General features: G+C 51.9%; 1 protein-coding gene and 1 pseudogene across 1 annotated transcript; one reads left to right on the forward strand and one right to left on the reverse strand.

Moving 5' to 3' along the window:
- Positions 1–930: 930 nt before the first annotated feature.
- MCHR1 (melanin concentrating hormone receptor 1) lies at positions 931–4,991 on the reverse strand. The gene is made up of 2 exons (XM_003905586.5): positions 4,008–4,991; positions 931–2,803 (listed from the first exon to the last, which is right to left on the reverse strand). Exons 1-2 carry the CDS (start codon positions 4,294–4,296, stop codon positions 1,824–1,826), a joined length of 1,269 nt encoding a protein of 422 aa, XP_003905635.3. The 5' UTR covers positions 4,297–4,991; the 3' UTR covers positions 931–1,823.
- Positions 4,992–8,822: 3,831 nt separating this feature from the next.
- Positions 8,823–10,937, forward strand: LOC101022950 (annotated as a pseudogene).
- The last annotated feature ends 1,486 nt before the right edge of the window (positions 10,938–12,423 follow it).

A 12,423-nucleotide genomic window follows, 5' to 3' on the forward strand; every position in this document is an offset into this window, starting at 1 on the left:
ATTTCAAGTTACCGGTGGCAGCTGGAGACCCTACTGTTAGTAAGGAAAATAACCATCAGCTTCTTTACCCCGCAGGTGCTCGGTGGAGAGGAACACAGGCCAGGAAATACTAATGATGGGGATAAAGAGCTCCCCAGGGGCTGGATGTGGCAGCTCAAGCCTATAATCCCAACTTTCAGGAGGCCAAGGTGGGAGGACTGCTTGAGACCAGTCTGGGCAACATGGCAAGGCCCTGTGTCAAAAAAAAAAAAAAAAAAGTCCCCAGGACCCAAGGAAGCTGCCCAGAAGTTTTCTAAAGAGGCTCCCTGCTGCAGCTCTGAAGAGGAACAGACTCTGCTGGTGTCCCTGCTTTAAGGATGCTTGCAGCTTTCTCCTGCTATCTCAGTAAGGTCTGCTGAGCACTGCACTGACGGCTCCCAGTTCCCTCTCAGTGAAGACGTCAAGAAGCAGCAGCCAAGCAGCAGTCGCGGCTGCCTCCCAGCGGCCCCGGCTGTAATCTTCTGTTCAAGGTGCCCACACCAGATCTCGGCTGTAGAAAGCAAACAGGCTTCAGCTGCCCTAAGAGCTGGTTCTGCGGCTGGTGACTCAGCGGGTGTGGGGGTTGGGGGAAGTGGGGGTTGGGACTTGGGGCCTGAGGGGCCAGCACTGGTGACAACAAAGTCCAGGGGATTTTGTGCAGAAGACAGGAAGCTGAGTCCCAAGAACAAGCCTAGCAGTGGAACCGCAATCGAATGAATCCCCAGTAATTCCATTCATGCCACTGAATCCTCCCTGTGGGTTCAGAAAAACAGATCCCTGCTTCGTGCTTCCTAAAACTGCAGCGCGAACCAAGGTCTAAATTCCACAATGAAGTGACCCCTCTTTCTCTTTTCTGCTACCCACCTTCCCCCTGACCCCACACCCACCCCCAAGTCCACAAGAACAGAGTGATGTGGGTGGAGATTTTCCTTTATTTGTTTTTATTTTGGAGAGGAAGGGCTAGAGCAAAAAGATGATGCCAACACACTGGGCACTAGAATGGCCCCTGCACATGCAGAACACACGGACCCTCACGCTGGATTAGCGACTGAGCAAATGTGCCCCGTGGAGAGAATGTCACCAAAGCTGCAAAAGCCCCCCGCCGCCAACTTTTATTAGTTTTAAGACCCCCAACCACACCCACCCAAGATCTCCCTGTCATTCTCAGTAAGCAGACCTCCTAGGAAACTGGGCTTTTACTCCTGTGGGCTCAGTGCCACATCCCCTCAAATAAACATGCATCCTCTAGAGCAAAAGGGAAATTGACAGGATGCTGGAATGCCGAGAGATGGGATGCTTCATTTTTCATTATCCACCAGCTTGGGAGAAAGGCCGCCTTCCATCACACCAGTGAGAGCGGGGAAAGAGCTATCGGGCCCTTTCCCGTCTCTTAGGCCTCGTGCAACATGTCCCCGGCTGCTCACATTCCAGCCCTGCCTGACTTGAAACAAACCGAGTCAGTAGCCTTCCACCTCTTGCCTTGAGAAGAAGACATTTGAGAGCTCGCAGATATAGTGCAACCGATGATCCAAACCAACATCTTCTCTTGCTCAGCTTCTGTTCTATCCAAAGGTCTAATCCTGCTCCCCCAGGGGGATTTCTGAGGTCTGAAACCCCCAAACCTGACTCCAGGCCTCCCTAGCAATGTGTGGGCCCCATGGAACGTATTTATTTCATTGCAACGACCCCTCACTACCTAACCTTCCTGCATTCCCCCAGAGCGGTCTTGGGTTTCTCTCGGCATCTCTCCCCACGGCTTGCTGTGGTGTTCTGACTTGGAGGTGTCCAGGGCGGCAGGGTAAGTGTCAGGTACCTTTGCTTTCTGTCCTTTCCTCGTCAGCCATCTGAGCGTTGCTGACAGCGCGAAGCTGCCCCTGGGCTGCAGGCTTCACGGAAAGGACCAAGCGTTTGCGGAACGTCTCGCAGAGCACGATGTACACAAAGGGGTTGAGGCAGCTGTTGGCGTAGCCCAAGCTGATGGCTGCATTGTACAGGTAGACAAAGGTGAGGGTCGGGCGGCTGATGGACAACTGGGTCAGCTGTAGCACATAGTAGGGTGCCCAGCACACAAAGAAGACCAGGCAGATGGCGATGGCTGTGCGGGTCACCCTCTTTGTCCGCAGCCGGATGCTGCGTTGGGAGGCGGGGGCCACTGAGGACGTCATGCGCTGCAGGATCCTCACGTATGCGGCCGTGATGACCACGAAGGGCAGGGCAAAGGCCAGGAAAAACTGGTACAGGGTGAACCAGTAAAGGTCAGTGTCCGGGTTGGGCAGGCGGATGCCGCAACCCACTGCGCCTCCTGGGAAGGGGATGAGTCTGGCATACAACCACACGGGGGTGATGCTGATGAAGGAGAGGGCCCACAGGAGGCAGATCACCAGGGTGGCCACAGAGGGCTTCCGGAACTTCGTGGAAGAGATGGGGTGGACGGTGGCCAGGTAGCGGTCAATGGCCATGGCGGTCAGGATGTAGGTGCTGGTGAACTGACTATTGGCATCCATGGCCGTGATGAGGGTGCACATGGTCTCACCAAAGTGCCACACCCCATTGCCCATGAGCTGGTGGATCATGAAGGGCATGCCCAGGAGAAAGAGGAGATCCACCACCGAGAGGTTGATGATGAAGATGTCGGGGACATTGTTGCACCAGTGCAGCTTGGACTTCTTCACGACCGCGAAGATGACCATGGAGTTCCCGATGATGCCCAGGAGGCAGATGGTGCCGAACACCGAAGGCATGATGATGTTGATGTAGGAGACGCTCCCTGAGCGAGGAGGTGATCCTGGGGACAGAAGGAGCAAGCGTCGGCCATTTGACATGGGCTCTGCTGTGAGAACTGACATCCTGCTGGCATGCTCAGCCTCCAGCGACCCACCGTTCATCTGGAATCCTCTCCCACCATTCTCCCTCCCTTCACCGTTGCTAATCTTGTCCCTTTTCCCTCCTCCATGGATTTCCTGGTGAATCCTACCAGAGTCCCCTGAGCCACCCGTCTTGCAAGGACACAAGAAGCCTGCCTCCTGCAGGCACCAGAGGCAAGAACCACAGCTGTCTGCAGAGATTACTCTGTGCGCCCCGGGCTTCACCAGGAAACCACATCAAAATAGCCAGAAGGACATAAAAGTAAGTGTGTGTGTATGTGTGTGCGCACGTGCTTTTCCTATGTGTAGCCCTGAGTGCTTCATTTTGGAGCTCTCTGGTTGGAAACGGTGTACTGATTCTTGGGCATCTCTGAGCGACTGTCTTGTAGAGGCTTTTGCCGGCTGTGCCCTGGTCAAGTCAGCAGCCCTCCCTACCCCAGTCTTCCTAGCAGGGATTTCCTTGCTTGGTATCTTCTGAGCCTGGGCTTCTTGAGTGAAGCAGAGACAGAAGCTGTGTGTTGCAGCTCAGCAGCCTGAAAAAATTATCCACATAAGCCTTTCCTCTTTTCCTTCCTTCCCTTCTCCTTCAAAGCTGGAATCCCAGGGCACCGCAGCTCTGGAAATGTCAGGAAGCTTAATTCACCAGAAAAGTTAATCCCCTCATGGCTCCGTGAAGTCTTCCCTTCCCAGGGCCTCTCCCAGGTGGCAGTGAGGATGTCTCAGACCTCATCACCCAAGTGCGAGTAAAAAGCTGAGGCTAACAGTGCAGGAGTGAGCTCCCAGCTGTCTCCCACATACCACCCTCCAGCTTCTCTCGCTTGCTTTTCCAGCCTGGAATTTTTTCTGCCAAGCCTCTTTGGAACCCAGCCGCGAGCCTTCCCCTGCTGCCTCGCGGCTGGCCCCACTTCCTTGCCATTCTGAACATACCTTCGTCCCCTGCTCTGCTCCTACCCGTCTGCCCCTGCGGACCCTTGCCCCCTTCTCCCCTGCCCCTCTGAGCAAAGTAGACCACAGATCATGTCCCCAAGAACTGTGATAAAGTTTCCCAAGCAGTTTGGCTCAGGGGTGAAACCTTCCCATTTTCCACCCACAGCCCAGAGAAGGGAGGACTCCCAGTCAACTCACCTGCCGAGGTGAGGTTATCGGGGCCATCAGAGGTGTTGCTGGTGTTGGGACCAGTGGGCAGCAGCGAGGCTTCCAGGTCCATCCAGCCAGTGCTGGTCGCCGGCTCCCACAACCGAGCTGAGCTCCCCTCCACCCACGCAGGCTGCGGCAGCCTCCAGTGCCTGCCACCTTGTCCAGGAGCGCAAGCCCCGCAGTCGGGAAGGTGGTCTTCCTCGGCAGCCTGGCAGCCGCTGCCGCCTCCAAGCCCAACTGCCCTCCCTACTCCCTCCTTCGCGGCTCTCACTGACATCACCTAGACACATTAACATTCGGAGGCAGCTGCACATTAACCTCTTCAGTCCCGGGCTGTGGCTGGCTTCCACTTCTGAATGCCTGCAGAGCCCCAGGGCCCTGGGGAAGCTGGGAGGGACTGGGCAGAGGCAGCCCCATCAGGAAAGGGATCTCCTTCCCACTGACACTTGGGATTGTCTCGTGTGCTTACAGGGGCCGCTGCTTGTCTTGCATGAGGATCGAGGTCTCTGCAAAGGCAAACGGACAGAGCAAACAGGCTGCCTCCCTGTGGAGGAGACAGTAGCTTGGCTTAGCCCCTATCCCAGGTATGGGTGGCTGGGCCACATGGCAGGGTCCAGGGGGAACTGCACAGAGCTTGGGAATCAAAGGCTTGGACTGCAGCAGGGCTGCCCCCGACGCACACTCAGGGCACCCTCGGCCCCTTCTCTGTGCCCTGACGGCTTCCAACCATCTCGCTGGCTATGCTGCCAGCGTCCTGCAGAAGTAGTTGAGGAGTTGGCTGCTGAACCCTTGCCTGGCACTCAGAGGTCACGCAGGTCACTCCATGCTGGCCATAGCCAGGACCTCAGGGGCCGGAAGGGGACAAACTCCCGTCTGCACGGGATCTGCCTGGACCAGGCTCGCAGAGGTGTTAATTTTCTAAATGCTCTGAGGCACCTGAGGTTTGGCCTGGGACTCTTTGAGACAAATATCCATGCATGATCCCCCAAAGAGATCATCCCAGAGGAACAGCCTCAGCGGCAAAGCCGTTGAGTGAATTTTCCAAGGAGGCATCCTGTTGCCGACCTCTGGGGCCCTCACAGACAGGAGCTGCCACTGCACCCACTGCCGGACTCAGGAGCCAGGGGCTCAGGGTTCACAGACGGATCCCTACATGTGTCCTCTGTCTTGTTTACTTATTGGATTCATCCAACAAACATTTATTGAGTCCTTACTACCCGCCAAGCACTGTTCTAGGTTTTGCAGTGAAAAAAAAATGGGGGGTGGGTGATAAAGTCCCTGTCCTCATGAAGATTGCGTTCAAGTTGGGGGGAGACAGAAAATCCCTCAAAGACGATTCATGATATTGGCGATTACTATGAAAAACTTAGGCCGGGCGCGGTGGCTCAAGCCTGTAATCCCAGCACTTTGGGAGGCCGAGACGGGCGGATCACAAGGTCAGGAGATCGAGACCATCCTGGCTAACATGGTGAAACCCCGTCTCTACTAAAAATACAAAAAACTAGCCAGGCGAGGTGGCGGGCACCTGTAGTCCCAGCTACTCGGGAGGCTGAGGCAGGAGAATGGCGTAAACCCGGGAGGCGGAGCTTGCAGTGAGCTGAGATCCGGCCACTGCACTCCAGCCTGGGCGACACAGCAAGACTCCGTCTCAAAAAAAAAAAAAAAAAAGAAAAACTTAAAGCAGGGTGAGCCGGCCCCTGAATACCAGCGGAGATGGAGGTTGCTATTTTATATAGGATTGATCATCAAGGAAGGCCTCACTGAGAAGCACTTCCAGAAAAGTCCTGAAGGAAGTGAGGAACTATGCTTAGAAATATTCTAGAGGACCAGCATTCCTGGCTGTGGAAATCGCCAATGCAAAGGCTGTGTGGCAGGAGCGTGCAGGGTGACTCTGGAGAACAGCGTCGGGCCAGGTGCAGTGACTCCGCCTGTGATCCCAGCACTTTGCGAGGCCAAGGCAGGCGGATTGCTTGAGCTCAGGAGTTCAAGACCAGCCTGGACAACATTGTGAAACTCTGTCTCTACAAAAATTAGCCAAGCATGGTGGCAGGTGCCTGTAATTCCAGCTACTTAAGCAGCTGAAGCAGGAGAATCGCTTGAATCCAGGAGGCAGAGATTGCAGTGAGCTGAAATTGGGCCACTGCACTCCAGCCTGGGTGACACAGAAAGACCCTGTCTCTTGGCCGGGCGCGGTGGCTCAAGCCTGTAATCCCTGCACTTTGGGAGGCCGAGACGGGCGGATCACAAGGTCAGGAGATCGAGACCATCCTGGCTAACCCGGTGAAACCCCGTCTCTACTAAAAAATACAAAAAACTAGCCGGGCGAGGTGGCGGCGCCTGTAGTCCCAGCTGCTCGGGAGGCTGAGGCAGGAGAATGGCGTGAACCCAGGAGGCGGAGCTTGCAGTGAGCTGAGATCCGGCCACTGCACTCCAGCCTGGGTGACAGAACGAGACTGCGCCTCCAAAAAAAAAAAAAAAAAAAAAAAAAAAAAAAAAAAAAGACCCTGTCTCAGGAAAAAGAAAATATACTTCACATAAAGATAACTTATGATATTGGCAACTGCTGTAAAAAACTTAAAGCAGGGTGAGCGGGCCTGCGAATACCATGAGAGGTACAGGTTACTCTGGTAGAGGACTGATCATCAAGGAAGGCCTCTCTGAGAAAAGTCCCGCAGGAAGTGAGGAAGCATGCTTAGAAATATTCTGGAGGACCAGCATTCCCGGCCATGGAAATTGCCAGTGCAGAGGCCCCGTGGCAGGAGTCTGCAGGGTGACTCTGGAGAGCACTGTGGCTATAGTAGAGATTAGCAGGAGCTGACATCAGAGAGGAAGGAGCAGGCAGGGAAGATTCTGCCAGGCTTGCCAGCCAGTGTAAGCACTTTGGCTTTTCCTTTAGGGGAAACGGGAGTCACCAGGGGGTTTTCAGTTGAGAAAAGACATGATCAGACATGTTTTGATCAGTCTGGGCCGGGTGTAGTGGCTCATGCCTGTAATCCCAGCACTTTGGGAGGCTGAGGCGGGAGGATTGATTGACTGAGGTCAGGAGTTCGAGACCAGCCTGGCCAACATGGTGAAACCCTGTCTCTACTAAATATACACAAATTAGCCAGGCATGGTGGCAAGCACCTGTAATCCCAGCTACTTGGGAGGCTGAGGCATGAGAACTGCTTGAACCCAGGAGGCAGAGGTTGCAGTGAGCTGAAATTGTGCCATTGTACTGCAGCCTGGGTGACAGAATGAGAAGCACTGTCTCAGGAAAAGAAAAGTCCTGAAGGAAGTGAGGAAGCGTGTTTGGTGGGAGGTGATTGGATCTTGGGAGCAGATTTCTCCCTTGCTGTTTTTGTGATAATGAGAGAGTGGTCATGAGATCTTGTTGTTGAAAAGTGTATAGCTGGCCAGGTGTGGTGGCTTGTGCCTATAATCCCAGCACTTTGAGAGGCCGAGGCAGGCAGATCACCTGAGGTCCCAGGAGTTCGAAACAAGCCTGGCTGGCATGGTGAATCCCCGTCTCCACTAAAGATACAAAAATTAGCCAGACATGGTGGCACGTGCCTATAGTCCCAGCTACTCATGAGGCTGAGGCAGGAGAATCGCTTGAACCCAGGAGGCGGAGGTTGCAGTGAGCCGAGATCGCGCCATTGCACTCCAGCCTGGGCAACAATAGAGAAAATCCGTCTTTTAAAAAAAAAAAAAAAGTTCTAGAAATGAACAGTCTGCACAACATGGTGAAAGTACTTAATGCCGCTAAACTGGACACTTAAAAGTGGTTAAAATGGTAAATTTTATGTTATGTATATTGTACCACAATATATAAAGTGAAGAGGCAAATTTTATGTATATTTTACCCTGCACAAAAAATCCCAAAACTCTGCAATGGCCATCCCAGCATCCCCACCTTATTATCATAGACCATTTCGTGGAGCTATCCCAGAAGCATGTTAGAACTGGCTCCAGCTACATCCTGCATTACAGAAGAGTGCTCCCCTGTCAATAAACTATCTCCTTTCTTTTTAAATTAATTTATTAATTTATTTATTTTTTGATTCGAGACAGAGTCTGGCTCTGTCACCCAGGCTGGAGTGCAGTGGTGTGATCTCTGCTCACTGCAATCTCCACCTCCTGGTTCAAGTGATTCTCTGGCTTCAGCCTCCAGAGTAGCTGGGATTACAAACATGTTGCACCATGCCCAGCTAATTTTACTAGAAATAGAGTCTCACTATGTTGCCTAGGCTGGTCTTAAACTCCTGGCCTCCAGTGATCCACCTGCCTCAGCCTCCCAAAATACTGGTATTACAGGCGTGAGCCACCACACCTTGCCTACTCATTTTATTTGAGACAGGGGCTCACTCTGTCATCCAGGCTGGAGTGCAGTGGTGAGATTTCAGCTCACTGCAACTTCTGACTCCCTGGTTCAAGTGATCCTCCTACGTCAGCCTCCCTAGTAGCTGGTACTATAGGCACAAGCCATGACGCCCAACTAATTTTGTTTTTTAAAATTTTTTGTAGAGATGAGGTGTCGCTATGTTGCCCAAGCTGGTCTTGAACTCCTGAGCTCAAGGGATCCTATTGCCTCGGCCTCTTGAGGTGCTGGTATTACAAGCATAAGCCACCACGCCTGGCCAAAACTATCTCCTTTCAACCTTACATTTGCATCATGGTCTAGCACCCTCAAGATCCACTTCTGGCCAGGTGGGGTGGCTCTCACCTGTAACCCAGCACTGTGGGAGGTGGAGGCCAGAGAATCACTTGAGCCTAGGAGTTCAAGACCAGTCTGGGCAACACAGCGAGGCCCTCTCTACAAAAAATTAAAAATTAGCCAGTCATGGTGGCGTGCGACTATAGTTCCAGCTACTTGGGAGTCTGAGGCAGGAGGATTGCTTGAACCCAGGAGATTGAGGCTGTAGAGAGAAGTGTTTGCACCATGGCACTTCAGCATGGGTGGCAAAGCAAGGCCCTGTCTCAAAAAAAAAAAAAAAAACAAAACAAAAACAAAAATCCACTCCCACACATAGTCCCTTTATTTCTCCCAGTCCTTATTAGCTGGTCCTGGTCCTCATGGTTGGACTATTTTATCCAAAAGCAGAAGCTGTATTTCCTATCCCAAGCTACAACACTGAGATCTGATCCCAGTTATTGAGTATGAAGCAATGACAGGCTTTCTGCTCCTCCTGTTCGACTGACAGCTGCATCTTCTCATGCAGTGCCAATTGTGTCCCTGAGGCACCAAGGTAAAAGTGAAGGCTGGAGTAAACAGATTTGGACATATTGGGTGCCTGGTCACCAGGGCTGCTTTTAACTCTAGCAAAATGGATATTGTTGCCATCAATGACTCCTTTTTTTTTCAAATCATATTTGAGTATGATTCCATCCATGGCAAGTTCCACAGCACCATCAGGCTGAAAACGGGAAGCTTGTCACCAATGGAAATCCCATCACCATCTTCCAGGAATGAGATCCCACCAAAATCAAAGGGGATGATGCTGGTGCTGATTATGTTACGGACTCACCAGTATATTCACTACCATGGAGAAGGCTGGGACTTGCTTAGATGGGGGAGCCAAAAGAGTCACCATCTCTGCCCCTTCTGATGCCCCCATGTTTGTGATAGGCATGAACCATGAGAAGTATGGAGACAGCCTCAAGATTATCAGCAATGCCTCCTGCACCACCAGTTGCTTAACCCCCCCTGGCCAAGGTCATCCATGACAACTTTGGCACCGTGGAAGGACTCATGACCACCGTTCATGCTTTCACTGCCACCTAGAAGACTCCTGATGGTACCTCTGGGAAATTGTAGTGTGATGGCTGCAGTGCTCTCTAGAACATCATTCTTGCCAAGCCTGTGGGCAAAGTCATCCCCGAGCTGAATGGGAAGCTCACTGGCATGGCCCTCCATGTCCCCACCACCAACATGTTGGTCATGGACCTGACCTGCCATCTGGAGAAACCTGCCAAATACAGTGACATCAAGATGATGGTGAAGCAGGCATTGAGGGGCTCCTCAAGGGCATCCTGGGCTATACTGAGCACCAGGTTGTCTCCTCTGACTTTGACAGTGACACCCATTCTTCCACTTTCAATGGTGGGCCTGGCATTGCCCTCAATAACAACTTCGTCAAGCTCATTTCCTGGTATGACAGTGAATTTGGCTACAGCAACAGGGTGGTGAACCTCATGGTCCACATGACCTCCAAGGAGTAGGAGCCCCAGGCCACCAATCCCAGTGAGAGCACAAGAGGAAGAGAGGGGCCCTGAGCTGCTGGGGAGCCCTGCTGCACTCAGCCCCCACCATACTGAGCATCTCCCCTCAACACAGTTTCCATGTCAGACCCCCGAAGAGGGTGGGGCCTATGGAGACCCACGTTATCATGTGCCATCAATAAAGTCCCCTATACCTTGCCCCCCCCCAAAAAAAAGTCCCCTGTACTTCTGACTGTTAAGAGTCAGGAGAAGAAGCAATGAGAGGAAATAAGGAGCATATCTGAGGATAAATATCCTCTTGAAAGTCAGTTGAATCCTAGCATGACTTCCAGACAAGGGCAGGCTGCTCTCCTCTAGCAAGGAAGAGAGGGTTACTTTTGCTGGCCTGAAATGTTCAGGGGGTTCAGAGAAATCTGGGGGTTCAATGTTCTTAAGTACACCCAGATGTCCCCTCCTAGGCATCAGGGTGCCAATCCTTTCCTATGAGAGGCTTTACTTTGGCATTGGTGATGCATTAGGGCTGCCCATATTCCATCTTTCTTGCAACTCTACAACTCTTAACAATTAGAATCTGGGTCTTATTCTCAGCAATGTCTGCCTTATTGCTGCAGAAGATGAGGGTCTGCAATTGTTGCTTTGAAGGCCTTCTGGCTTTTGTTGTATGTCCTGAATTGACAGTTGGCTATCTGACTCTGCCTTTTTTTTTTTTTTTTCCTCTTATCTATTTTTTTTTTTTTTTTTTTTTTTTTGAGACAGAGTCTCCCTCTGTCACCCAGGCTGGAGTGCAGCAGTGGCCTGATCTTAGCTCACTGCAACCTCCACCTCCCAGGCTCAAGTGATTTTTGTGCCTCAGCCTCCTGAGTAGCTGGGATTACAGGCACATGCCAGATACCCAGCTAATTTTTGTATTTTTAGTAGAGACAGGGTTTCACCATGTTGGCCAGGCTGGTCTTGAACTTCTGGCCTCAAGTGATCTGCCCATCTTGGCCTCCCAAAGTGCTGAGATTACAGGTGTGAGCCACTGCACGCAGAGTCTGCCATTTTTTCTTCAAGGTTTCCAAAGCAGTTAACAAAAACCAGCTAACTCTATAGTCCTTATAATGACCACAGTTTCCACACTGTTCACATCTAGAGCTACTGCATAGTTCAATGTTTCCTCTTCCACTTATACCTCATTTCAACCAACCACAGGTACGAGTGTCAATGTGATGCTACTGCACACACCAGGCCAGGGTTGTTGAGCCCCCTATTTACCACCAGCAATGGAATCCTTGTTGGCGTCTGACTGGTAATTGATATATTCCAGAAACTCAATTGGATGGAGTTGTGGGGGAGGTCCCCTTCTTTCTACTGTCACTCCTGGTACTGATTTCCTTAATTTGGTTTTCTCTAAAAGCAGTGCTTGAAACAAGGACTTCTGTGCAGTAGTTTATTTTAGATGTGATTTTAAGGAGCAGGTGTCAGGGAACAGAGTGAGTCAGGGAAGAAGGAAAAGCCAGGATAAGGGTACGTTGCGAAGTTTGCTGCTGTGGGCAATGGGGGCTCAATTTGTCCAGGCCCTCCTAGGAAGTTCAAGAATGTCTCTCAACTGGGCACAGTGGCTCACACCTGTAATCCTAGCATTTTGGGAGGCCGAGGTGGGTGGATTGCCTGAGCTCAGGAATTCCAGACCAGCCTAGGCAACACGGTGAAACCTGTGTCTACTAAAATACAAAAAATTTGCCAGATGTAGCAGCGTGCGCCTGTAGTCCAGCCACTCCAGAGGCTGAGGCAGAAGAATGGCATGAACCCGGGAGGCAGAGCTTGCAGTGAGCCGAGATCGCACCACTGCACTCCAGTCTGGGCAACAGAGTGAGACTCTGTCTCTTAAAAAGAAAAGAAGAAAGTCTGGGACCTCCTCCCTCTTTCTTGGGTAGCTGAGGCATGAGAACCACCTCTAGGAGGCAGAGGTTGCAGTGAGCCAGAAAGGTGCCACTGCATTCCAGCCTGGGCAACAGAGCAAGACTCTGTCTCAACAACAACAAAAAAGTTCCGTTTTAGGCCAGACACAGTGGCTCACACCTGTAATCCCACCACTTTGGGAGGCCAAGGCAGGTGGATCACTAGGTCAGGAGATCGAGACCATCCTGGCTAACAGGGTGAAACCTTGTCTCTACTAAAAAAAATACAAAAAACTAGCCGGGTGTGGTGATAAGCGCCTGTA

Source organism: Papio anubis, chromosome 16 (assembly GCF_008728515.1).
Source record: "Papio anubis isolate 15944 chromosome 16, Panubis1.0, whole genome shotgun sequence".
Taxonomy (NCBI): Eukaryota; Metazoa; Chordata; class Mammalia; order Primates; family Cercopithecidae; genus Papio; species Papio anubis.